This window comes from Lampetra planeri, chromosome 41 (genome assembly GCF_965212315.1).
Source record: "Lampetra planeri chromosome 41, kcLamPlan1.2.h2, whole genome shotgun sequence".
Taxonomy (NCBI): domain Eukaryota; kingdom Metazoa; phylum Chordata; class Hyperoartia; order Petromyzontiformes; family Petromyzontidae; genus Lampetra; species Lampetra planeri.
The window spans coordinates 383,411-411,033 of NC_136147.1; the positions used below are offsets into that span (position 1 = coordinate 383,411).

Genomic DNA, 27,623 nt, shown 5'->3' on the forward strand with positions numbered 1-27,623 from the left:
GGTTCTGGCCACCCACCCCCTCGTGTGTCGTATTGGCCTTCATAGGTCCTTGCTAACAGCACTTGCCCCAACAGTCTCTTAAGGCTATACGGGGGATCTTTGCCTTGGTGTGGTCTGGGACTGTTGTTGCCCAAGCTGGGAAACTGGCATACAATTTGAACTGATACACTTGATCTCTTTAACGTCTTTATTTTTAGTGATTTGCCATCCTTTCCTATACCTCATCGTTTTTTGTGTTTTTTTTTTTGTTGCAAGTTTCTGGCCCAGCCACTAGATTCCGATTCTGATGCTCGTGCACTACCAGAGGCTCGTAGAAACGACACCGGGGGGGGGGGGGGTGGCACACGTCCCCAACGGCCCTGTGGTGGACGTGCACCTCGGTGAGCATAGGCGATGTTGTCCCCTTGTTCATGTAACATGGCATCCAGATTAATGTCCACTTTAAGATGTATTTCTTTAAAAAAATAGGAAAACGTCAATGGTTTGTAGAAGTGACACAAAATAATTTTCTTCCTTGAAACGTCATCGTTAACAACAACAAAAAAGTTCCAATGCATTAACAGAAAAAAAATAAAGTCAATGTTTAGGAAATCAAAACAACTTATGTGACAAATTTGAACAACTATTTGTTTCCGAAGTTGTAAAATGTCGAGCCACTAGCAGGCCACCGGGTATCTCTGTGGGCGCGTTCTCACACGCATTACACCGACTGACTGATTGACAGACAGAGGAACGTACATACACACAGACCGAACAACACAGCAACAGAATAAACAACAGACTGACACAGAAACAAATCAATAAACAGTTACACGGACCAACCAAGAGACAAACACAGGACACAACAGCCACCTAGACAGAACGGACGTACACACGGACAGACAGAAGGAGAATGGAGATAGGACCAGGCGTGCGGACACTCGGGACGCCCGCGTTCGGCCACTGCCGCCGGGGCCCACCGAGGCACCGTCACCGCCAGGCGAAGGTTTCCGTGCCGCTCTGACCGTCACCACCGCCGCCGACCGGACGCGGCGTCGGCGGCGACGGCGGCGGCGGCGGCGTCACCTGCAGCAGGCCAGCGGCCCCGCCAGCATCTTGAAGCTGCTGTCGGCCTTGGGGTCGGGCTCGGGCAGGAGGTGAGGCCCCGCCGGGGCCGAGAGAGCCACGGTGGGCTGGGCCTGCGGGGCGGTCGGCGTCACTGCTGCACCTGCGCTACGGGAAACAAAATAAATCGTTTTGTTCGTTCGCCGGGGCGCGGACGATGAACGGTGCCCCAGTGGCGGCTGTGACCATGAGGACATCGTTTTGCCTCCGCAACCGAAGGCTTCCTCGAAAGTTGTTTCCACCCGCCCCACCAATGATATCCCGACTGTGTTCTTGGTGGAATTTCACCGTTAATTAAATGTTACATTATTTTAGTCGATTTAGAAAATTGTGCTGAGAAACCTGTCAGTTTTTAAGCGAGCGATCGGACGGGCGGCCTCCGTCTTGCGTCCGACGCGCGCGCCGGGCGTGAGCCCCGAGCTCGGCGGCTTAACATCCGACGACGCGTGGCCTTGCGAGGGCGACGGCAATGGCAACCGCCTCCCACCGGGGCCGCGCCAACTACGGTGAGGGAGCAGTACCAGCGACACCCCTCGCTCGCTCAGCGCCCCCCCGGCTCACTCGCCCACGCGCGCACCGAGCGGCACTTTCATGACTCAAACTTCACTGGAAACGGTCACTAGTCCCTGCCTTTCCGAACCGGTAATCGATGTGAAATACGGGGACCGGTTTACCTGCTTGGCGTTCAACTACCCCAGTTAAACGCCCCATTCCCCTGTGTGTATGAATGTATGTTGACCTTCTTTCGCACCATACATAACCAACCGTGCTAATCAGAGGTGTGGCGAAAGGATAACAAACTAAATAAGTAAGAACATTTGATATTGCGCACTCTTATGAGTCCAGTCCATCACGTATGTTGAACTTCATTCATACCGTCCGTAGCCAACCGAGCAAATCAGAGGTTCGGGGGGTGAGGGAAGGACAAACGAACGAAACACAAAGAGCAGTTCTAAAGAAATTAGCGTTGATTTAAAAAAAATCGCGCAGCTTTGGCGGCTTCCTAACGTCGGAAGGAAGTGAGCCGTTCCCGTCAGACTCCTCGTGAGCGGAGTCCGGGGGACACACCTGAGGCCAGCGGCTGCCTCTTGACGACGCCGTTCTTGCCGCGGTCCTCCCAGTCCAGCACCTCCTTGTAGATGAGCTCTGAGTGGGCGGGCGGAGGGGGGAGACGCGACGTCAACGACGACAATCGGACGCGGCGCGCTCGCCGCCCCCTTGGCTGGGCGCGACGCTCATCGTACGAAGGCAAGCTGCGTCAGCTACAGGTACAAAGTAATAATAGTCGTAGTCGTAATCATGTTCGACTTGCAATGGCGCCACCGCACGGTTATTCGCTTGCTTTCGTAGAGAGAGAACCAATCGGAGGCCCGAAGAACCACAGACAAGCCGGTCCCAACAATTGTGCAAGCTCTCTGGTCCTCTACATATGAACGTGGTTCATGGTTTAGAGCGTGTAAATATAAATGTATCGTTAATTCTGCAACCACCGAATACAGCCACTTAGCGAGGTTTGTCACGTTATCGAAACATGGCAATTCGTTACTAGTTCAGCACACCGGTGTGTGGTAGAGTAAAGCAGCAATATTTACAATTCGAGTATTGTGACGTTTCGCCGGTAATGACAACCAGCATCATCAGGCGGCAGCCAGAGTTGTGGAGAGATCCTCCTATGTCGGTCCATTCGTCGCGAAAGCCCACGTGTTAAACTAACTTGCGTCGACAAAACGTTTGTGTATGTGCCATTTTGCGTTTGCCACGTACGTTTGTATGTCTTTGGAAATTAGATGTTCCATCTCAAGGGATTATCCAGGTGGAATATTTTAAATCACAATTATGCATCGATAAAATATGGATTCTAAAGCTCACAAGAAATGTGTCGAATTACAATAAGAATCCCGCAGTTTAGTGCTTGAGCATAAATGCAATATTGAAGATTTTGTTTGATATATCTGTGTCTACGAATAGAAACCTGCTCACAAGTACAATTCTAATCTGATCGTTTGTCAACTTTATTAAACATTTACTATTATTTTATTAAACATTTACTATTATTTTATTAAACATTTACTATTATTTTATTAAACATTTACTATTATTTTATTAAACGTCCCTATTTACTCGGCACCCCACAGTGCAACGTCCAATCTCTGGATAGAAGTCGGCCAATCGAATCTGTGCCCTCTCTTCGCTCTGAAAAAGGGGCGAAGCGTGAAAAATCTGCTTATTATGTATATTATATTATGTATATTATATTATATATATTATATTATGTATATTATATTATGTCTATTATATTATGCCTATTATTTCTGGAATAGTGCAGTGTTAATCACATTTATATGGCTTTATTGAAATCGTGCTTGCACACGAATGTCAACGTGGCGGCCACAGCTGTTCTTATTCCGTACAAAACAGGAAATTAGCGCGACAACCCACGACCCTGGATCGCACGGGCGCATAGAGGACATGGTGCCTGCGGCCTTAGTGGCGCAGAGGGTCCGTACGAACAGATGTGCCGACTGCACAGAACACGGCAGAGATGAAGCCTTCGAGATGAGCTGATACAAACAAACACAAATCTACGTGCCCCCGTGACCAGTGAAGCAACATGCGGTGTGCGTGCGCACGCCCGCAGGGTACGTGCGTGGTGACCGTTCGTATCCACTCGCTCGTTTGTGTCTTACAGTGTAATCGAAGTAATAGCTCTCATGATAAATGCGCAGCTCTTCAATAATCCACTGCTGAATGAAGTCCCTCCGCATGCTTTGTCAGTCATGGGGGCGGTTTGAACTTTCTGCGTCATGTTGGTGGTCAAGGGGGGGGGGTGACCCAGGAGGGGTGGTGACCCGAATTCGATTCCAGCTCACGCTCAACACCGGCGACGGTTATTTTAACCGGCCCTGGGCCTCCCCTAGGTCGACTCGGCCTAACATGGGTACCTGGTGTGGTGTGTAAACATCAACAATGGGGAGACAAAGGCGGCCTTCATAGGTGCTACTTGCTGACACTTTCCCCAACGGCCACAGGGGGTCTTTGATGACCCAGGGCTGGTTCAGACACCACCTGCCACCGATGTTAGCGGCGATCTTAAATTTGACCTCGGGTCGTTGGGTTCACAGCGCAGCGTGCTAGCCACTGCGCCACCCAGATTTAAATTATCACAAAATAATCATAACGTAGATAAAGCCACATTAGAAAAACATACAAATACAAAATAAACCATTATAATCCAAATATGGAATCAATACCACACATTCAACCATAATAATCACATCTGCTCGGACGTCGCAATGCCCCCGGTCCCCGCGTGCTGTCAATTCTCCGTCGACAGACGGACAAAACCCAATCAAAAGGTGGATGCGAGTGAGCGAGCGAACGGGCGGGTGGGTGGGCGAGTGCGCGGGGACGTCCACCTTTCCACTCGTCCACGGTGTGCTCGCGCTCGTCCAGGCGGCGGTCGCTGATCTGTGGCGACGGCTGCGCAGCGGAGAGGGAGGGAGAGCGACATCATCACAACGGCTCGACACCGCACGTGTGGACGCCTCTCAGCGGCGTTCGGGGTGGGAGCGCGTTTTCCCCACCCCACACCCCCCGAGAGTTGACGTCAAACGGGTCCAGATTCTCATCTCTGCGCACGTTACGTCGGATTTTTTTTCGTGGAAATTTCTGCGTCTCTTGTTCACCAGCGGTGCGGTAAAATTACAAAAGTCAACCCCCCCGCTCCTTTTCAAACGACGTAACGAAAGAAAGAAGCGGAGTGCCAATTGCCAGGGCGGTGTGCGTCAGCCATTCTTTAAAAAATCTGGATCTGCACGCATTAATGTTGTTTGATTATCTCCAGTTAGAGCCGCTCAGCCAACGGTGTAAAGTACACATTATAATGGCAGGGGGAGGAGGGGTGGTCAGTAATTCAATCGGACAACTGGTGCTGAATTCCCACAAAGTGATACAAATTGTGTTGACAGGGAGATGGTGAGTCCAATGAAGAGTCGCACGCTGTAACATGATTATTGTAGTGGCTGTTAGCCACGTAACTACTTGAATATTCATTCCCCTGCAGTAGCAAATATTTGGGAGACCCAATCTTCGTTAATGGTTTTCTGGTGTGAGATTAGCAGGGCTTCATCTCTCAATTCACGAGTAGAGTGGAGTAGGTGGCACGTCTCTAGAAGCACTCAGTCATAGCCAGAAGGAAACTGGATGTGGTATGCGGGGTGTAGAAATATTCCCCAGCACTCCGATTTGGACAGATGTGGCGACAATGAAGCCCCATGTGTAGCACAGCTGCGAGTCTGTGAGCATATTCTAGAGGAGTAAGAGAACATAATACCCTGAAGCAGAAGGTTAGTCACATTTGCCAATGTGATTTGTAACTTTGATCATTGCCTGCTGTGTATCGCTAGTGAGGTGTGAATGTGCCATACTGTTGAAGGACGACTGCTGCGTGGTTGTTGTCTTTATGCGGTCCGGGACTGTTTTGTTGTTTTTGCTGCCTTGCCCAATCTTAATAAATCGGACTTACATTATTGTATTTATTTATGATTTATATGTAGTCACTCGCCTACCATTTTCTCTACTTTCCACTCCTATTGTTGTTTGCATCGTTTGCTGTTGTGGCTTGCTGCCCCGCCCATACTGGACATCCGAGAGAAAGAGTTTCATAGCTCGTCGGTCAGTCTAAACAAAGAGGCTGCTTCTCAGCATGCTGTGTCGGCTGGCGCTCCTTTGAGTGCGGCGACATCGGAGTGGCGCCTTCGTGCCCGGCATGCGTTGCCCGCGAGAGGGCGCTGCACGGCAAAGTTAAGGGGACGAGTTCGAAAATGTGCTGCGCAGTTTCCGTGGACTCATAGGCGTGGCAAACCTGAGACTTGCGGGGAAGGCTGCCAATTCCTCAAGCTCTGTGGCCCTGTATTGCCATGAGTGGCCAAATCCATCAACGAGTGTTTATGCACGTGCTGCAAACACACGCGCGTGCATGTTCCCCCTAGGGCGTGCCCCTATGGGCCGAGTTCAACATACATCAGCACTGCTCTCGCGTTCCTCGATAAGGAGTTCGGTGTTAAGGGTTAGGGGTCAGGGGGTTCAGGGTTAGGGGTCAGGGGGTTAAGGATTAGAGGTTAAGAGTTAGGGGTCATGGGTTAAGGGTTAGGGGTTAGGGGCTAGACGCTGAGATCCGGAGGGCGGGGTCCGTGAAGCCCACCGTCGCCGCTGCCGCTTACCCCGTTCACCTCGGCGGGGTCGTACCACACGTGGATGTAGGGGTGCTGCAGGGCCTCGTCCACCGTGATCCGCTTCAGGGGGTCGATGACGAGCATGCGGGACAGCAGGTCGCGCGCCTGGCTCGCTGTTTGGGGTTGGAGGGAGACGCACGCGGTCGTGGGTGGAGGGACAAAACCACCAAACATGAATCGGTTTGGCCAGGATGGTCAACCGGAGTCAAGTTCCGGAATGTAAACCACGAGTATGGAGTAGAAATATCGATGAATATTCACTCAAGGGGGAACAAATATTCGGGAGGGGAAGGTGGAACTAATGTTCGTTTGCCGCCAGCTTGGTGACTCTGACGTGCCCAGCATTCATTCACCATCCGAGCATTCACGTCCGTCACACAAATGGGTGGGGGGGAGATGGGGGGGGGGGGTTGAAGGGGGGTGGGGGGCGGCACCTTTGAGCTTGCTGTGCTCCGAGTCGGCGGGGAAGAGTGCGTCAGGGAAGAGCTTCTCGAAGCTGTACCCCGGGTAGCGCGGCCTCGTCTCCACGTAGTTGCGCACCGTGGGCTGCAGGCGCTTCATGAACTCGGACACGGGCGTGCCCAGCTGCTCGATCACCTTGTTCCACTGGTCGATGTCTGCGGCAGCGCACGGCTCAGGAGATCGACGCAACGGGCGACGGTAAACGATCGCGAAAGCGAGAGATTTGGCACGACGCACGCGGGAATGCATCCCAGTACCACGCCAGTCCGCCTTTGTCTCCTTAGTGGCGATGTTAATACACCGCTCCAGGTACTCATTTGAGGTTGAATCCACCTAGGGGAGACCCAGAATTAGTTTAGAGAATCGTCACTGGTGTCGGCCGTGAGCGGGAATCTAACTCAAGTTGCCGGGTGCGTCGCGCAACCGTGCTAACTGCTATTCTACTATAATAGAGGTTATTTGGGTTAGATCGTGTAAATATAAATGTGTCGTTAAACCCGCCACCACCCAACACAGCCAACTAGTAAGGGTTGTTACGTAAATAGAACGTGCCAATTCGTTACTAGTACAGCACCACCGGCGTGTTGGAGAGAAAATACACAAAATCTACAATCTGAGTACGACGTTTCGCCAGTAATTACAACTAGCTTCATCAGGCGACAGACAGATTTGTGGAGAAATCCTCCCGTTTCGTTCCTTAAATAGAGGGATATATGTGATGACATCACTTGTAAACCCTTGACGTGTCAAGGTGGGGGGGATTAATGAGATGCATAACAATTACAATGGGTATCTAATACCAGAGGTGGGACAAAGTCATTGTTATGCAAGTCCAAGTCGAGTCGCAAGTCATCAAATTCATGACTCGAGTCTGACTCGAGTCCAAGTCACATGACTCGAGTCCACACCTCTGTCTAATACCGGTTGGGTTATTCATTAGCATATGATATCGGTCGCGAAATCACACGCGCTATACTACTGCTCTCCACACATAAATGAAACACGCACATGCGAAAATATGTACATACATGACACGTATGCGTGTCCTGATATTTAAATGCAGGATACAGTCACGTCCGGGGAAGAGGATCTTGTGGCGCACCATCTCTCCCATGATGCACCCCACTGACCAGATGTCCACTGCACACACCGTCACCCACGGCAGCGACACAATCAGCACCAACGCCGCAACCAACAGCGCCGCGAAACACTCACGCCAACACCACCGCTGCTGAACTGTCTGTTTGGGCCAAGTGCTGCTAGCGAGTAGCACCTATGAAGAACTGGCTTGGCACACGAGGGGGTGGGTGGCCAACACCACGCCCGGCCACCTTTGCCCAGTGCTGTTCACACACCACGCACACCAGATACGCATTGACAGCTGAGTTGACCTAGGGGATGCGCAGGACCAGTTCAAATGTTCACGACTGTTTTTGGTCTTGAGTGTGAATCAAACGCAGGTCGCGTTGCCGGGTTCGCAACGCTCCCCAATACACTACCACAACTACCACCACCAACACCAATTCCTATAAAACCATCAACCACAAACTAAAACTAAACAATTTTTTTTTATTTTACCAGGTAAGGCCCACTGAGCTATATAGATATTTTTCAGAAGCGACCTGGTCACAAATTATAGTTCAACGAAGTGGCTTATCATCACATGGACATTTTATAGCAGACAAATACGCATGTCGATTCTAAATATGGAGGGAAAAATTGGAGGACCTGGAGAAAAATCCGCACGACCACGGGGAGAACATGCAAACTCCATATATACAACAGGCGTCAGAGTCAAGATCGAAGCCACGACCTCCTGTGTACCAGACGAGGTGGTTAACATCTCGCCACTGTGGCACCCCAACAACACCGCCAATGCCAACACTACCACAAACACTAATTGCAACACCACCACTACCACGACACCGCAACGAGTAGCCGAGTGGTGGCATTTGGTGGCGTGGGCGTGCGGTCACGGAATGAGGCTGGCGGCGACTGGGGACTGGGGAGGGGGTGGGGATGGGGTAGGAGGCGGCGGTAGAGAGGTGATCGCCGTACCGTTCTCGGTGTAGCCCATGCCCAGGATGACCTCTGGCGCGCGGTAGTACCGCGTCACCACGTACGGGGTCATCATGAAGCTGGTGGCGGCCGTGCGCGCCAGCCCAAAGTCCAGGATCTTGAGCGAGCAGTCGGACTTCACCACGATGTTGCTGGGCTTGAGGTCCTGTTCGGGGAGGAGGAAAGCGAAAAAACATCGAACCGAATCGACCGCGAGACTTGTTCCGGGAGCGAGCGCCGGTGCCGCCCTGGCTGCCCACGCCGTTGTCCACAGGCCTCGTTGCTGTTGCTGTTGTGGGGCCCTGGTTGTCTTGTCCCAGGGTGCACCATGGCGCTGCTCTCTCTGCTCTCTCCCCCCGTGTTTCCCTTCCCTGGCCACCGCCACCACCCACCCCCACCACGACCCCTCCAACCATCACCTTCTGACCGAGCGTACTTTTGGTTACGCGAGGCATTTAGAGATACGCATCCCTCCACCCCACTCTACGGGCCTTGAGAGTAACCTCCAGTTCCCACGTGTTTCCCCCCCTGCGGATTTTTCCGCCGATGTGGAGCGAGCGTCGGGGCGTACCCTGTGTATGATCCCGGCAGAGTGCAGGTGCTTGATGCCGCACAGCATCTGGTAGAGCAGGTACGAGATCCGCTCGTGATCCAGCTCCATGCGGATCACCTGGCACAGGTTCGCGTCCATCAAGTCCATCACGAGGTACCTGGGCGGCCACCACAACACGCGACACGGCGTCGTACGGGGGGCACGGCAGTTTACCTTCGCTTCCACGGGTGTCAGATTTGCAGGGGCTGCAACCTTTATTTATATTTTCTATCTAGCAGGTAAGGCCCTCTGAGCCATACAGCTCTTTTTCAGAAGCGACCTGGCCACAAATGATAGCTCATCGCAGTGGCTTATCGCGTGGAAATTATTAGCAGCCAAATACTCTGAACTCACGTTGATTCTAAATGTGGAGGGAAAATCAGGATGACCCGGGGAAAAATCCACACGAACACGGAGAGAGAGACACGTAAACTCCAAATATGCAAGCATCAGGGTCGGGATTGAACCCACATCCTCCAGTATACCAGCCGAGGTAGTTAACATCTCGCCAGCGTGGCGCTCTCTCTTTTCCCCACCAGGACGGTCACCCCGAGTGGACTCGTGCTCGCGAGCGCACACAACACGGCGATTCGCACAAGTGGTGCAAAAACAATAGCCGCTATTTTTTGTTCTGAGCGTGAGCGCGAGGCAGGATATTTCAGGGCTGCGCCTTTACCATGGGCACTGGAAAAGAGGGGCGGGATTTTTCCCGGAACTAAATTGAGTCGACGGACAAATTGGGAACGACAAAAATCGAACGGCGGCATTTCAAGGCTTTTCCGAGTTACCCACGTGTTGGGCAGGTGCCCACCATGCATAACAGGCATCATAGGCTACGGTGCGGGTTTGTGCCCACCTGCACGCGATGATGCTAAATTAATGTAGCAACCGATAGCACGGGTGGAGTGGTGGCACGACGGTTGGCACGCGGTGACCAGATTTCGATTCCCAGTCACGGCGAACACCGTTGGCATCAAGTGATGTCAGAACCCCGGTCCTGTCATCTCCCTGCCCCTTTAGCGATTTGCTCTGACCAGCGTGCTGAAGTATGGTAAGACACAAATCCATGACCGACATAGCGTCAACCAAGGTTTGCAGCAAATCAGGATCAGGGTTTGTGGCAATCAGTGGCGAGATGTTAACTACCTCGCCAGGTATACTGGATGTCGTGGATTCGATTCGACCCTGACGCCTTAAAATTTTGAGTTTGCATGTTCTCCCTGTGGTCGTGTGGCTTTTTCTCCGGATGCTCCGGTTTTTCTCTCCACATTTAGACTCAGCATGCATTTATAGTACTGTATTTGGCTGCCTTCAATTTCCGTGTGATAAGCCACATCGTTAAACTGTCATTTGTGGCCACTTCTGAAAAAGAGCTACATAGCTCAGAGGGCCTTCCCTGGTACAAGCAAAAAATTGCTTAGTTTAGTTTTAACAGCACATTTCCCAATTACAGCCGAGTTTGGCAGTGAGGTTGATAGCAGCATGTGTATAAATACATATCAAGTGGTGGCTTACACATCTTGAAAGTCCTCCTGGGATTTCTGAGGCGAGAACACGTTCAGCAGCTTAATGATCTAGAGGACACCGACCACACACGCGCACAGAGACCACACACACGCACAGGGACACCGACGGGCACACACACAGATGAACGCCCACTCGTACTCACAAGACAAAGATCCCCGCATAGCCTCAACAGACTGTTGGGGAAAGTGCTGTTAGCGAACACCTATGAAGGCCGGCACGACACACGAGGGGGTGGGTGGCCAACACCACGCCCGGCCACCTTTGTCTCCCCAGTGGCGATGTTTACAAACCACACCAGGTACTCATTTGAGGCCGAGTCGACCTAGGGGATGCCCAGGACCGGTTCTGATCATCGTTACTGGTGTTGGCCATGAGCGGGAATTGAACTCTGGTCGCTGGGTTCGTGTCGCAGTGTGCTAACCACGACACTACCGCTCCCCACTCACGTGCTCACACCCACAGAGACACATGCCCGCACGCCGACAGACGTGCGCGCACACACACACAGATGCATGCACAGACATACTCACACCCACAGACACACAGAGACTCACGCCCACGTAGACAAAACAAAGACACACAGGTACAGGCACGTAAAACACATCCCGGTTACACAACCACGCATCAGTGAGACTTCAACAGCGGATTAAAACATCACGGCGGGTGTGACGGAGTTCACAACTGTCCCTTGCACCCTTGCGACAGTTTCATGTGCGGCACAATAGAAATGGGCACCTCCCAAATTCTTTAGTTTTGAAGCGAACAGCGTTAGTTGAGCTTCTTTATGAGGGTCCCTGTTTCCTGTAAACTTCCACAATGCATGCACGCCGCGGGCGGTCAATAGGGACTTCTGGCCAGTGGGTGGCCGGCGGGTCTCTTAGTATTAACCTTATGTGCAGACCGGCCACGTGGCGACTGTACGCATATAAGTAGAACTTCTTTCGCACCGTACGTAGCCAACTGTACTAATCTGAGGTGGGGGAAGTAACTAGAATAAATAATATTACTTAAATAACATTGCTTTGGATACTCCCAGTTGCATTCCTTTGTTCAAATCGCTTCCGTACTTAATTTGGGCCTGATGCAGGCCCACCTATCAGTGCGACAGACACATTGTTGCGTTTTGCAGGTATTCATAATAATCGAGTTGCTATCAGAATATGTGTTTATACTGGAGGAATCCTGTGAGCTAAAAAAAAGAAATCTCTTTTTCAGCGATGTCCAGCAGAGGAGGGTAAGATCATTACAACAACAAATCTGGAGTGGCCAACATGTCTAAATTTCGAACGTGGAACACACTCCCAATAAGAACGTTGCGAAAAGGAGATTTTTCGTTTGTGCTCGCATGGTAAAAGGGTGCCTTATTTGGGGGGAGGGGGGGGTTGTAGCATTTCAGAAAATGCACGATGATCCCAGAGCTCCGTAAGATGGCAGCACGGCAATGGAATCTTCCACCTGTGCGGAGCTTAGAGTGTTGCGCCCTTGACGAGCGGGTCTTGTCATCTGGGTACTCTGGTGTCAGGGCGCCATGGTGGCGAGATATTAACTCTCTCACCTGATATACAGGAGGTCGTTGTTTTGATCCGAACCCTGACACGTGTATATTTGGAGTTTGCATGTTCTCCCCGTGGTCGTGTGGATTTTTCACCGAGTCCTCCGGTTTTTCCCTCCACAATTAGAATCCGCACGCGTTTAGAGTGTTTGGCTGTGACAAATTTCCACGTGATGGTAAGCCACTTCGTTGAGTGGGCCTTACCTGGTAAAATAAAAAAAAATTGTTTAGTTTTAATTTGTGGTTGATAGTTTTAACACTCGTGTGTGGAATTGACAAAAAAACATCCCAATGTCGGACCCTCTTGTGACTCCAGGAGGCTTTCCAGGTAAATAAAGGTCATTAAGATTTAATTCACAATTGCTATCAATGTTTTGACCTCGGATTGGGCCTCAAATAGTATGATTCAGATTACGGTTAAAATCCGTACAGTCCCATGAAAGCTGAGTACAGCAACCCTCCAGCACACACCCGTGTGTGTGTGTAGTACAGCCCAGGGGCCCAGGGCACCGTGTGGTGAGTGTCCACCACAAAGATAAAGAGCCCCCCTGTAGCCTTGACAGCGGGGGAGTGGTAGTGTAGCAGTTAGCGTGCTGCGCTACGAACCCGGCGACACGAATTCGATTCTCGCTCACGGCCAACAGTAGTGACGGACATATCTGAACCTCGAATGAGCACGTGGTGCTGTTTGTAAACATCGCCACTAAGGAGACAGACGCGGCTGGGCGAGCGCAGCACTGGCCACCCACCCACTCGAGTGCCGTGTCGGCCTTCACGAGTGCTGCTCGCTAAACAGCACTTGCCCCAACAGTCTGTTAAGGCTCTACGGGGAATCTTTGTCTTTGTGTTGTGCGGTGGGAGACGGCAGCCATGGGAGGCACGGGAGGCGACTCACATTTTTGTGGTTCACGCATTTCATGAGCACCAGCTCTCGGAAGGCGCGCTTGGCGTGCGTCTGGTTCTGGAAGGGCCGGCTCAGCTTCTTGATGGCCACATTGCGGTCGATGATGGTGTCATAGGCAGCGCTGCGGGAGAGAAAAAAAACCACAACGGCACACGGCCTCAGCCACCGGGAAAAATCCCATGCGGCGCTCCAGGTAAAGCCGTGCGGCTGGGCATCTGACGCAATGAAGGAAATACAATTTGCACGTTTTAATCGAATGTTTTATTCATAATACAAGTTTTTCTTGGGTTAGATCGTGTAAATATATGTGTCATTACACCCACCACCACCTGACACAGCCAACTAGTAAGGGTTGTCACGTAAACAGAACATGCCAATTCGTTACTAGTACAGCACAACGGTGTGTTGGAGAGCCAAGCCACAACATTTACAATCTGAGTACGGCGTTTGCCAGTAATTACAACTAGCTTCATCAGGCGACAGCCAGATTTGTGGAGAAATCCTCCCGTTTCGTTCCTCAAATAGAGGGAGAGATCTGATGACGTCACTTGCGTGCCCTTGGTCGCGAAAGCCTACACGTTAAACTCGAATGTTTTAGTTGAACACTTTACTTGAACGTGTAATCATACGCACGGCGACTTTGCTGCACGACTAGCGTGGCACAGCGCACGCTGGTCAGTGGTGGCCGTTGCAGGAGAGACACCACGCGCTACGTAGCAGGAAACCAAACTGAGTCGGAGAGAGACATTTTAGTGGCCGGGGTCAAGTGCCGCCCCCTCCCCGCCCCACTGCTGTAGTGCCGGCATGGCCCGACCAACATTATCCGGCACTTGCCGCCACAGGTTCGGGGGGCACCCCTCTCGGGATGGGCACTGGGGTGGGCTGTCTGCCCCACCGTTGCCCTGGCACGGTGTGCGTGGGCGTGTGCGGAGTGGTGGTGCAGCGGTTAGCACGCCGCGCCACGAACCCGGCGAACAGAATTTGATTCCCTTTCACGGCCAATAACGGTGACGGTAACCTTAACCGGTCTTGGGGCTCCCTTGGGTTGACTCAGCCTTAAATGAGTAGCCGGTGCGCAATGCGTGAATATCGCGGCTCGGGAGGCGAAGGAAACTGGGTGGGAATGGTGCTGGCCACCCACCCTCTTGTGCATTCGGACGTTTTGGTGGTACACCGGTGCAGCATAACATACCGGTCCTCATAAAAGTCTAACACTTTGATTTGAACTGACATTTGTCTTCTGACTGCTTCGACATCACGAGAACTGACTTTGATGCACCACCCCGCAAGATTTTCTGACCGGGGTTGCGAACCGCGGCATTTCATAAAAAATGATTGTGAAAAAAAAATCTGCTTTTTTATACCGTGCACCGGTGTAGCGCCTATACGTTCATTTGTCCCCCCAAACAGTCTGTGAAGGTGTTTTTAACGTTGTGGGCACACACGAAATTGATTTTGCCAAGACGAGGGTACTGTGCAAGCCCACTGGCTATCAGCTCAGATTCCTTCATGAAGCCATCCAGATATATAGACACAGACACAATTTCAACCGAGAAGATGGGTACAAACTGAGCAATCATTGGAAGGACGTTATTAACCAGGTGAGGTCATAACTGGCTGTGATGTTCCCTCCCTACCTACCCATGTGAGCAGTTATTTTCGACTCTCTGGGTTACGTTCACTAACACAGCCTCCATTAGCTGTGTTAGTGAATGGCGGCTTGCCATCCTTTTCCACCTCCATGTGGCGATGGCTCTTTCCGAGCTCTCTCTGAGCTTACATTTACAAGCAAATTTCTAACATTCACAATACAATGGCCACCCCCACAGCTTCATTTGTCAAGATTTCTCTGATCTTACATTTACATGCAAATTTCATCTCTAGCCCCGCCCACTGAACCTTGGGCAATACCAATCTCAAACCTTTATAACTCCCGGCCTGAGCAGCGCTCCCACCATATATTCTCAGCAGCTCTCCCGCTATATGTTTCACCTGATGACGATTGCTTGTGTTGCGATCGAAACGTCGTGATATTGTTATTATTGTTATTATTGTTATTATTTGTTCTATCTACGTGGCTTTACCGAAAGACCCAAAGCATATAGTCTGCCAAGGCTACCGGGGAGATCCTTGTCTTTGTGCGTCGAGGGCTCACCACACGATGCCCTGGGCCCCCGAGCCGACGGGGCGCAGGTTCTGGTAGCGCTTGCACACGGCGAAGGTGGAGTCGCCCACCTCCACGCTGTAGAAGTTCTGCGGTTCCTGCACGGGCCGCCCGCTCATGGTGAAGAAGTGACGGCCAAGGAACGCCACATCCAGCCCAGTGCGGAACGCCTGCGAGGAGACACAAACGACGTCGCGACGTGTCGCCACGTTCCAGCGCCACCGCATCCAGGATGCCTCTCGCCGCCGTGGCTGTGGCCACAACCAAGACGGTCGCTGCGGCGCGGCGCTTTCAGACGCGCTTCTGCGGCCGTCTGGAACGTTCTTGAGTTATGCACTTTCAAATCGAGATTGAAAACTCATTTCTTTAGAGCTGCTTTTCATGCTTAGCTTGTTGTCTTTCCCTTACACCTTCGATTTAGCACGGTTGGCCACGTATGGTGTAAAAGAAGTTCAACGTACATACATACAAGCAACGCGCGGCTTGCTCGAGTCTGCCAGTGACAAAGAAATGTATTTTAGCACCCAGCATGAATAATTGCAATAATTTTGATTCATAAGGCACACTTAAACAATGGAATTCATACGTGAATAAAGCATCCAGGATGCCTCTCGATATGGCTGTGGCTACTGCTAGTCACATGCCACCTCCTCCGGCTCTACCCAGGGCAATGAAAATAATCAAACTAAAAACTAAACTATTTTCATTCTACTCAACAAGGTAAGGCCCACTGAGCAATTCAGCTCGTTTTCAGAAACGAACTGGCTGCAAATGATAACTCAACAAAGTGGCTTATTATGTGGATATTTATAGCAGCCAAAGACTCTAAATGCATGTTGATTCTCAATGTGGAAGGGAAAACCGGAGGACACGGACAAAATCCACGTGACCAAGGGAGAGAATACGCAAACTCCAAATATTTAGGCGTCAGGATCGGGATCGGACCCATGGCCTCCTGTATACCAGGTTAGGTAGTTGACCTCTGGCCACCATGGCGGCCCAGTGAGAAATTCAGCGATGCGTTAAAGAGCCACAGATCCATGGGCATTAGACAATCTAAAAAGCCTTCCTGATCAAAGCAATCCAAATTGCAACTTTTGATTTACAGGATACATTTACAGCATTTTTTCAATTTTAAACCTATGATGGTTTTGTTCAAGTACATTCCCATTGCATTCCTCCCAGGTCTCCCTTGAAAGATAACTTTTGCCCAAATGGGTTATTGCCTGGTTTTAAATAAACTTGCGATTGGTCACATCGGTTTATCCAGGAAAAATACATTTATCGCTGGACTCATTTTCTGACCACCTCCTTTCATCGGGACGACGTATTTCCACGTCTTTGTTTTTGGCGTAAAAGAGGCAAACCAAAGTGCCCGGAGAAAAATCACAAACATCCACAGGGTGATACTGGCACTCCAAAGAGACAGGTTCGTGAATGCAACGTGTGAGAATTGGGGGGTGTGGGGGAAGTACTTCGGTTGGTCGGTCGCAACTCACCGGGGAAATCGCAATCGCTGCGGTGGGCAACTCTGCCTCCATTAAGAGCAATGCGGCGAGGACAATGGGCGCGATGGAACCGCGGAATGGCTTTGATTGGCGATTACCTGGCAGAAGGCAATTTTCACGTCCAGATCTCTTCCGTTGCGGTAGTTGAGGAGGCAGAGACTCATGAAATCCTGCAAAACACAGAGAGAAAGCGTGAGCTGCTGGGGAGCTGTTCGCTCTAGCCTGGGCAAGAACAAGTGGGGCCAAAGGACAGTCCCTTCCCACAATACCTTGCCACAAATGAACCACAATACCTTGGTGATCTCGTCAAAGAGCATAAACCATCATGTGAACTCCAGTCATCCTCGCAGCAGCGGCAATTGGCTAACCATCGAACAAAGATGGTCACCGCATCGCACGCTTTCAGACGCGCTTCTGCGGCTGTCTGGAATGCTCTTCCGATATTAGGAAGCCACTGGAGCTATGCACTTTCAAATCATCTAGATTAAAAACAAATTTTTTTCAAACTGATTTTTGTGTTTAGTTTGTTGTCCTTCCCCCGCACCTCCGATTAGCACAGTTGGCTGCATACGATGCGAAAGAAGTTCAACACACACACACACAATATATTCCCAGTCGGCGGCGCATCACGGCACGGTGCACGCACACAGCCCCGGTTGCTTGAGTGTCGGTCGAGTCTGTCCGCGATACATGTCCACACCCTGTAACTACCAGATCCAGTTCACCTCTCCTCGAATGCATCTATTTCAGCCGAGTTCAACGCTCTTTTTACACTCCACAAACGCCCGACGTAACAACGGGCATTTGATATTTCATCCGTCTTTTCTCCAACATGATTTAAGCCTGTTTGTGGTGAGGGCCTGTGGTTTAGACCAGTGTTTATTGACTGCAAGGCCCGCGGCCTCTTGTGGCTTTGAGTGCGGCCCCCTGACGTGCGGCCCCCTGACGTGCGGCCCCGACAATAGTCACGTGAAAACATTAGAAAGCATCGTGCTATCGCACCCAACGGTTTAACATGGGTGGCGGCCCTCACACTGATGCATTATCGGCAAAAGTGGCCCCCGTCTGAAAATGAGTGACGAACACTGGTTGAGACGAACGTCCGACACTGGTGGTGAGACTAGGCCACAGAGAAGGCTGTCTCTGGTGTCAGTTTCATAGACAATGCAACATATCATTATCAGAGCATGTCTGTCTGCATGTTTTGCCACAAGTACCTGTGCTTAATGCATATATGATTCCTTGCAAAAGGTATCTATTTGGTGTTTGAACATCTTAACACCTTTTTTGTAGTATTGCCAATAAGGGTAAAACCTCTTCTTTTGTGTTACACTAGAGGAGTTGCCACGTACCTGCGTGTTTTTGTGAGTGCTATCCCCTCATGTGCACGCGTTGTCTCCAGGTACTCCAGTTTCTCCAGAATTGGGTCACGTGGAATCCGGGCAGAGATTCTCCTGGAAATAGAAGTCCTGGGACTCAGTGGAGGCGAGGGAGGCGTTGGTCGGGGAGGGTTTCGTTGTGAGGAACTTTGTGGAGCAGTGGCGCCGTGGTTGGTTGGCACACCGCACGATGGGACGGGTCACAAATTCACGGCGGTGGCGCGTGATACATCTGAACCAGTCCTGGGCCAACCAATTCGTCAAACCCGCACCGACTGGCGTGGTGAAGTATGGTCGTTCTTTCCCATCCCCCCACACGTACGGTGCGAAAAAAGTTCGACATACATACTGTACGAACAAACAACCCCCACGGCCGATACAGTGTGGGGGGGGGGGGGGGGCTTCATCCAGCAGCAGAAAGGGCCTCAACACATAAATGTATTTTCTTATCTGCCCCCCCCTTACCCACAATCTCCCCTTCGAATGTTTGTTATCTCATCCCACTCCCCCCGTCTCCCCCCGTCTCCCCCCATGTATATTTAAGCCCCCCCCCCCCCCGACCTAAGGTCCCCACAAGGTTGGGGCACGTGCCTTAACCGCTGCCCCACATAAGCACGCCTCTGAAGTGCCGATAGCCCCCCCCCATCCCGTGCCTCCATGCCCGACACCCCTCGTGGGTTTTTGACACAATAAAAAATATATTTTCAGAAATATATTTTTTTATCAATGTATTGCCCGTGACCAAAATAATCGGAAATGTGCCCATTATCATCAGATCTTGGAAGCTAAGCAGGGTTGGAACCTGGACGGGCTACGTTGTGAATAGGAGAGAGCAGTGCAGAAACAAAAACTCTGTTGTACTGTACTTCCATGCTCACCGCCGTCACAAACCAACTCCACCCACCCCCTGGGCTGATTCATCTTGGTAAAGTATGGTCCAACAACTACCCACACGACACTGCGGTGAGGCTCTCATTCAGCAGTGGATTGACAAAGGGCTGTGACACTAATTGTACTTCATATGATTCCGCTAGCTTCATCGGTCGGTCACTGCGTGCACATAATTCAATGATTCAAGGGCTGAGTGTGAGCAGTTTAGGGAGATGGCAAAATGTATCGCTGTTTCGGTGCGTGTGTGCGGCAAAAATTCAGAAAGTTGGCACAGTGGTGGGGGGGGGGGCTATAGCTGGTGGTGCATCTACTGGTAATCTCAGTCAGCCAACCCATGGCACCTGGGTCTGTCCCGAGACCTCCTGTCAGCGAGCCTTCGACACTTCACGTGGCAGCCTCAAAGTGCACCTAGCCTGGCGTCCCGTCACCTAGTGGCGAATGGCGGGGATTGGTATTGGTGCATACACACGAATATATATACTATGAAGCCAGCCAGGTGATGTAACGGTCCAGCGATCTCACCTCGGCATCTGGGTATTGCCGGTTGTCAGTGCGAGGGTCATTTGTCATAGCCAGGGCGTTTGCGAGGCAGCACGGCGTGCTTCCCCCTGAATGCTAAAAGGCCCCGCGGGGGCTGAGTGGAAAGGAGGGCCTCCATTGTGTGCCACGTCACGTCCAAATTATGAATCCACATCAGTCGTTGAAACGAGCGCCATAACAAAACAAGACGTCGCTAGCTGTACAACAATTGGGCTTGGCGGGACGGACACACACACAGAGCATTGGGCTGGGGGGGGGTCATTTTCTTTCTTTTCAAACAATAAGAACCACTGCGGTCGAGGAGGACTCCGTGGCTCTGCTGCTGCTCCTGCTGCTGCTGATGCTGGACAGCTCTCCAACGTGTTTCTTTGGTTTTGGGCTGTAAGCTCTTGAGCCCGACGCGGGGAGGGGGGGCGAAACGTCAGACGCCGTGCCAAAAAAAAAACAAGAGGCGAAAAACCCACACCTGAAAGCCACGCAGCTCAACCTTGCACACACCATTGGACCGTGTGCCCCCCCCCCCCCATTACACCAATTCATTTTCAATGTAATTTTCGGAGTCAAAGGACCGCCCAACCACCAGACACCCCCAGCGCCCCCCCCCCACCCCCCAAAAAATGTGTTAAAAAGTGTTTCATATAATTTAATGTGTGAGTCGTTTAAATGCCATCAGGTCACACCACACGAGTAGGAACGATGCACGAGAGTATTAAGATGGAAGGAGGACAAACGAATGCACGTACACACGTACAAAAGACAAAGATCCCCCGCATAGCCTTCACAGACTGTTGGGGCAAGTGCGGTTAGCGAACAGCACCTATGAAGGCCGGCACGGCGCACGAGGTACTCATTTGAGGCTTAGTCAACCTAAAGGAGGCCCAGCACCGGGTTCAGATAATCGTCACCGGTGTTGGTCGTGAGCGGGATTCAAACTAGGGTCGCCGGGTTAGTAGCGCAGCGCGATAACCGCTACACCACCTCTACACACGTACACACACACAGACACACGTACACACACACAGACACACGTACACACACAGACACACGTACACCCACACAGACACACGTACCCACACACAGACACACGTACACACACACAGACACACGTACACACACACAGACACACGTACACACACACAGACACACGTACACACACACAGACACACGTACACACACACAGACACACGTACACACACACAGACACACGTACACACACACAGACACACGTACACACACACAGACACACGTACACACACACAGACACACGTACACACACACAGACACACGTACACACACACAGACACACGTACACACACACAGACACACGTACACACACACAGACACACGTACACACACACAGACACACGTACACACACACAGACACACGTACACACACACAGACACACGTACACACACACAGACACACGTACACACACACAGACACACGTACACACACACAGACACACGTACACACACACAGACACACGTACACACACACAGACACACGTACACACACACAGACACACGTACACACACACAGACACACGTACACACACACAGACACACGTACACACACACAGACACACGTACACACACACAGACACACGTACACACACACAGACACACGTACCCACACACAGACACACGTACACACACACAGACACACGTACACACACACAGACACACGTACACACACACAGACACACGTACCCACACACAGACACACGTACCCACACACAGACACACGTACACACACACAGACACACGTACCCACACACAGACACACGTACACACACACAGACACACGTACCCACACACAGACACACGTACACACACACAGACACACGTACACACACACAGACACACGTACACACACACAGACACACGTACCCACACACAGACACACGTACACACACACAGACACACGTACACACACACAGACACACGTACCCACACACAGACACACGTACACACACACAGACACACGTACACACACACAGACACACGTACCCACACACAGACACACGTACACACACACAGACACACGTACACACACACAGACACACGTACACACACACAGACACACGTACACACACACAGACACACGTACACACACACAGACACACGTACCCACACACAGACACACGTACACACACACAGACACACGTACACACACACAGACACACGTACACACACACAGACACACGTACCCACACACAGACACACGTACACACACACAGACACACGTACACACACACAGACACACGTACACACACACAGACACACGTACACACACACAGACACACGTACACACACACAGACACACGTACACACACACAGACACACGTACACACACACAGACACACGTACACACACACAGACACACGTACACACACACAGACACACGTACACACACACAGACACACGTACCCACACACAGACACACGTACCCACACACAGACACACGTACACACACACAGACACACGTACCCACACACAGACACACGTACACACACGCAGACACACGTACACACACACAGACACACGTACACACACACAGACACACGTACACACACACACAGTGGCGTCTGCGCAAAGCACAGGCTAACCAGGCAAAGTCAAATGGCCCCAAGTAGCGAAAGGCCCTTATCCCCCCCTTAACCCCCGACTACCCCCATAAGTATATAAAATACAAGGATGCATCGAATATGAATCACAAATCCTAATACACACAAGAGACCAACTAGCAGGCGAAACAAACATTTAACGTCTCATCTCTCTGCTGCGCGTATCCATCTTATATCACTGTATATCACTCACCATTCCACAGCATCTCTGTGTTTGCCCACATTCCTCTTCTCTCACGACAAACATCTCTGTCTGTATCTGTTTAGTATTTTCATTCATTTTAAGGGATCCTAAAACTAATTCCTTCAGAGGACATCCCCCTCCCCCGCCCACCAGCAACTGGGTACGCATCAAAGACAAAGGTCCCCCATATAGCCTTAACATGCGTTTGGGGACAAGTGCTGTTTAGCGAGCACCTATGACGGCCGGCACGGCACACGAGGGGGTGAGTGGCCAGCACTCCGCCCGGCCGCATTTGTCTCCCCAGTGGCGATGTTTACACATCGCACCAGGTACTCATTTACGGCTGAGTCGACCTAGGCGAGGAACGGGACCGGTTCAGATAATTTGGTGGTGGCCATGAACAGGAATCGATCGCCGGGTCGCCGGGTTCGTCCCGCCGCGCGCTAACCGCTGCCCCACCGCTCCCCGCGGGGTTCAGCATCACCGCCGCGCGTGCTTGCAGACGCACACAGGTCAATCAATAAATCACAAGCATTTGCAAAGCACACACACAGACACACTGCACCATACGCACCACCTCAAAGCATCGACATCGTGGTGCCCAAACGCATCATCACCATTAATGAGCACAAACCGGCCTCGATGTAGATTGATGTTTTGCCAGATGTGTTTGATATTATTATTAATTTCGCTTCTTCCTGATGTCTTTCGTTCACACTGCGGGCTCTTCGTGTTTGCATTGGAAGCGTGAACGAAGATGGTATTGCATGCGCATCGCCACCACCGTCATCATCATTATCATCAATCAGCCACGATGAATCCACTGCTGGAGGAAGGCCTCCCCCCAAGCTTTGCTTTTGCGGACACAATAAGTGGCATCGGCAGGCTATTCCTGCTGGGTTCACCGTCAATATGTAGATTGTTTTGTTTGTTATACACCGCACATACAATGTATGGCGTTGACACACGCGTGCGGAATATAAACATTTACTGCCCTTTGTCAACCCACTGCTGGATGATTGCGTCTCTCCAAGTCATATGTCCGTCTCGGGAGTCGTTTGAATGTGGGCCAACCCACGCGGTTCGGTCGAATGCAGGGATCAGAGAGGCGCGTGAACGAACGTGCGATGGCATCGCGCCGTAGAACAATGGCTGTGGCTGTACTCGCCACGTCGCCCCTGCAGCCGACAGTAACCCTTCGCGCATCCTATTCACCTTTGCGGACGTTCACCAGGCTCAGCCATGCTTATCTTCCAAAATCCGCCCAGATTCAGACTGCTGGAGAAAGCGCTGTTAGCGAGCACCTATGAAGGCCGGCACGGCACACGAGAGAGGGCGGGGTGGACAGCACCACGCCCGGCTGCCTTTGTCTCCCCGTGCCGATGTTTACAAAACGGCCCAGGTGCTCATTCAAATATCAGCCGCTGTTGTTAATTGTGAGCAGGAATCGAATTGAGGTCGCCAGGTTCGTAGCGCAGTGCGCTAACCACTGCGTCACCGCTCCCCTATATTATACAGGATGAGGTGCTCACTAACAGCACTTGTCCCAACAGTCTGTTAAGGCTACAAGGGGGATACGTACGTCTTATACAGGCTATACACACCCACACATACAATTGTGACTTACAAGACATCAATTCAAGTTGTATGTCGATTAATATTGGCTTTAAGATATTCGTAAGAGACACATCAGGAAAACAGTTTTAACATTAAATAGAATCTTGATTGTGAATGTACCGCCAGAAGAGGGCAATTCAGCAACATTATTGTTGTACTTTACTTCGCTCCAACGTCTATCCCCCCCCCCTCACCAACCCACATTGACCGAAGTGATATACTGTATTGTTTAATAACCCTCACGATCCGCAGTGGTTTGACAAAAGGCTGATACAACGCATGGACGTGCACACCTAAAAGAACACATCTTGGTATCCGGCACTAATCGAGGATGATGTTGGCAGATCCATTCACTAAGCCCCACGTCAGTCCGTGGCACAGCTATTTGTTTGACATTGTAAACAACAACAGCAGCTACGATCAACCACCGCTGGACGAAATCTTCTCACGCAGCCGTCGTGTCCCAGACGAGGGAAGATATAAACACAGCTCAGCGAGAGGACCAAAGTGTGAGGTTTCACGACAAGGGATGATGATGGTGATGATGGTGGTGATGATGGTGGTGGTGGTGATGGTGGTGATGATGGTAGTGATGATGGTGGTGATGATGGTGGTGGTGGTGATGATGATGATGATGATGGTGGTGGTGGTGATGATGATGATGATGGTGGTGGTAATGATGGTGGTAATGGTGATGATGGTGGTGGTGGTGATGATGGTAGTGATGGTGGTGATGATGGTGGTGGTGGTGGTGATGGTGATGATGGTGATGATGATGGTGGTGGTGGTGGTGGTAATGGTGATGATGGTGGTGGTGGTGATGATGGTAGTGATGGTGGTGATGATGGTGGTGGTGGTGGTAATGGTGATGATGGTGGTGGTGATGATGGTGTTGGTGATGGTAGTGATGGTGGTGATGATGGTAGTGATGGTGGTGATGATGGTGGTGGTGGTGATGGTGGTGATGATGGTGATGATGATGGTAGTGGTGATGGTGATGATGGTGGTGGTGGTGATGCAGGCCGATGTGACAGCCGAGGCATGGAACGTGCCGAGAGGGCGCTCACAACTCGGATGGGGCCACGGGACCATCAGCTGGTGTTGCAGGTGGGGTGCTATCCAGGTGGTGTTACATGTATGTTGAACTTCTTTCGCGCCGTACGTAGCCAACCCTGCTAATCGGAAGTGGAGGGAGCACGACAAACTAAACACAACAAAGCACGAGAGATGGCGACTATTTTGGGGGGAGGTTTTCATCCAGCAGTGGAATTATCATGGCCGATAATGGTAATTGTGGAAGATGACACAACGCCCTTAATCCAAAGCGTCAGTCACCCCGCTATTGTCATAACCGGCCGTGTAAACCGCTCATGTCATTATTGCCGGTGACTTCATCTCATTGTAATTTCAACATCACCAATTACATTTGTGGAGGATTTACTTGCCGTCTCACGCGACTGTAACAATGCGCCACGCCAGGGCCATCGTCATGATCACTCGTTCGCTACGACCACTGCTGAATGGAAGCCTCCCAAGCCGTCGCCTACACCAAGCCGATCTCATGATCTTCAGCCATTGTCAGCCATGGTTAGTCCACTGCTGGACGAATGATTCTGCCAAGGCGTTGAGATCTCTCACCGTGGCCCCGCGATGTAATTATCAATACCCCCCACAACCCCCCACCCCCCATCACACCGCCACCCCCCTCCGCCCCCCCGACACCACCCCCCCCACCGCCACCCCCCACCACCACCATCACCCACCACCACCCTCCCCCTACCGCACCCCCCCACCACCACCCCCCCCACCACCACCACCCCCCCCACCACCACCACCCCCCCACCACCACCACCCCCCCCCACCACCATCCTCCCCCCCACCACCACCCCCCCCACCACCATCCTCCCCCCCACCACCATCCTCCCCCTACCACCACCCCCCCACCACCACCACCCCCCCACCACACCCCTCCCCACCACCATCCTCCCCCCCACCACCATCCTCCCCCTACCACCACCCCCCCACCACCATCCTCCCCCTACCACCACCCCCCCACCACCACCACCCCCCCCACCACACCCCCCCCCACCACCATCCTCCCCCCCACCACCATCCTCCCCCTACCACCTCCCCCCCACCACCATCCTCCCCCTACCACCACCCCCCCACCACCACCATACGAGTTTATTCCATCGCTTCGTCTCCAATCGGCGGATGCCCTTCTCGGTCCTACCCGGTGCCAACAACGCCAAGAGGCCTCGCATTTCAAACCGGGCACGATCAGCAATCAGCCCAAGGATGAGCGGATGCCCCTTCTCGCCCGTGACTGGCATTGTCACCATCGTCACCATTGCCTGGCATTGTCACCATTGTCACCATTGCCTGGCATCGGCGGTGGGCGCGGTAGGGGATCCCAACGCACGCGACCCCCCCCCCCCCCCGCTGCTTGTAAATGCAACTCACTGGAGCCACCACACTGGAGGCCTCTGCAATTCAACATCAGCTCCTTGGCCCCCCGCCCCCGCTCCGCATCTCTCCTTCTCTCCCCTCCGTCTCGTCTGCCCCACCCCGACCGACGGAGCCTCCATTTCGTCGACGTTAAAAGACACAATCAGCACAATGGCTCTGGGCTCATTGCGATTCAGGGAGGGATGAGAGGCTCGTTGCCAATTGGGTGGCGGTGTTGATTTTTTCCTCCCCATCCCATAATCGTCGTATTTAATTTAAAAAAACAATTTAATTGTACACCGTAATAAAAAAAACGGATGACAGATTACTCACCCAAAAGCTCCTGGAGCTGCAGCCGCGTCTTTGCCGATTGTTGACGAGAGGACGCGAGAAGAAAGCGTGAACCTTTGTGGATCCACGGTGAATCTTTGGTTGGGGAATATTTCGTCAAGCGAGCGGTGCTCTCAAGCCGGCTGGGTGGATGGAGCCGCCTTCTCCTCCTCCTCCTCGTCCACACGATGGTAGGGTCCACTGCTCCTCCTCCCCATCCACTCCCGTGCTCGGCATCATCCACTCCACACAGCCCCCCCCCCCATCACCATCGTTGAGATGGAATGGTCTGCAGTAGCCTCCCCTGCAACGAGATGCAATTGCTATGGCAACCAGCTGCCTGGATTTGGTGGAGTGGGGGTGTGAGGGATTGGGTTGGTGGGTGGGTAGTGGAAGCAGGAGTCACTATAAATGCCCCCTGGGAGGTTAAGGCTGTTAGGTTTGTATTATTTTATTTGGGGGGCGCCACTAGTTATTTCCATTGGACGGGGAAGGATGGACG

General features: G+C 51.9%; 1 protein-coding gene across 1 annotated transcript; it reads right to left on the bottom strand.

Moving 5' to 3' along the window:
- Positions 1-186: 186 nt before the first annotated feature.
- LOC144732037 (mitogen-activated protein kinase 8-like) lies at positions 187-27,322 on the bottom strand. Its single transcript, XM_078613234.1, has 14 exons — positions 27,125-27,322; positions 18,458-18,559; positions 17,204-17,275; positions 15,589-15,767; positions 13,425-13,554; positions 10,966-11,024; positions 9,430-9,568; positions 8,859-9,024; positions 7,869-7,940; positions 6,773-6,955; positions 6,327-6,451; positions 4,521-4,584; positions 2,173-2,250; positions 187-1,207 (listed from the first exon to the last, which is right to left on the bottom strand). Exons 3-14 carry the CDS (start codon positions 17,267-17,269, stop codon positions 1,062-1,064), a joined length of 1,407 nt encoding a protein of 468 aa, XP_078469360.1. The 5' UTR covers positions 17,270-17,275; positions 18,458-18,559; positions 27,125-27,322; the 3' UTR covers positions 187-1,061.
- Positions 27,323-27,623: the final 301 nt, after the last annotated feature.

Coding starts and splice junctions, on each gene's coding strand:
- LOC144732037 (XM_078613234.1), bottom strand. CDS start 17,269: ATGAGTCTCTGCCTCCTCAACTACCGCAACGGAAGAGATCTGGACGTG. Junction 9,025..9,429: donor CTGCCGGGATCATACACAGG/GTACGCCCCGAC, acceptor CTCCCCGAACAG/GACCTCAAGCCCAGCAACAT. Junction 1,208..2,172: donor GAGGCAGCCGCTGGCCTCAG/GTGTGTCCCCCG, acceptor CCCGTAGCGCAG/GTGCAGCAGTGACGCCGACC.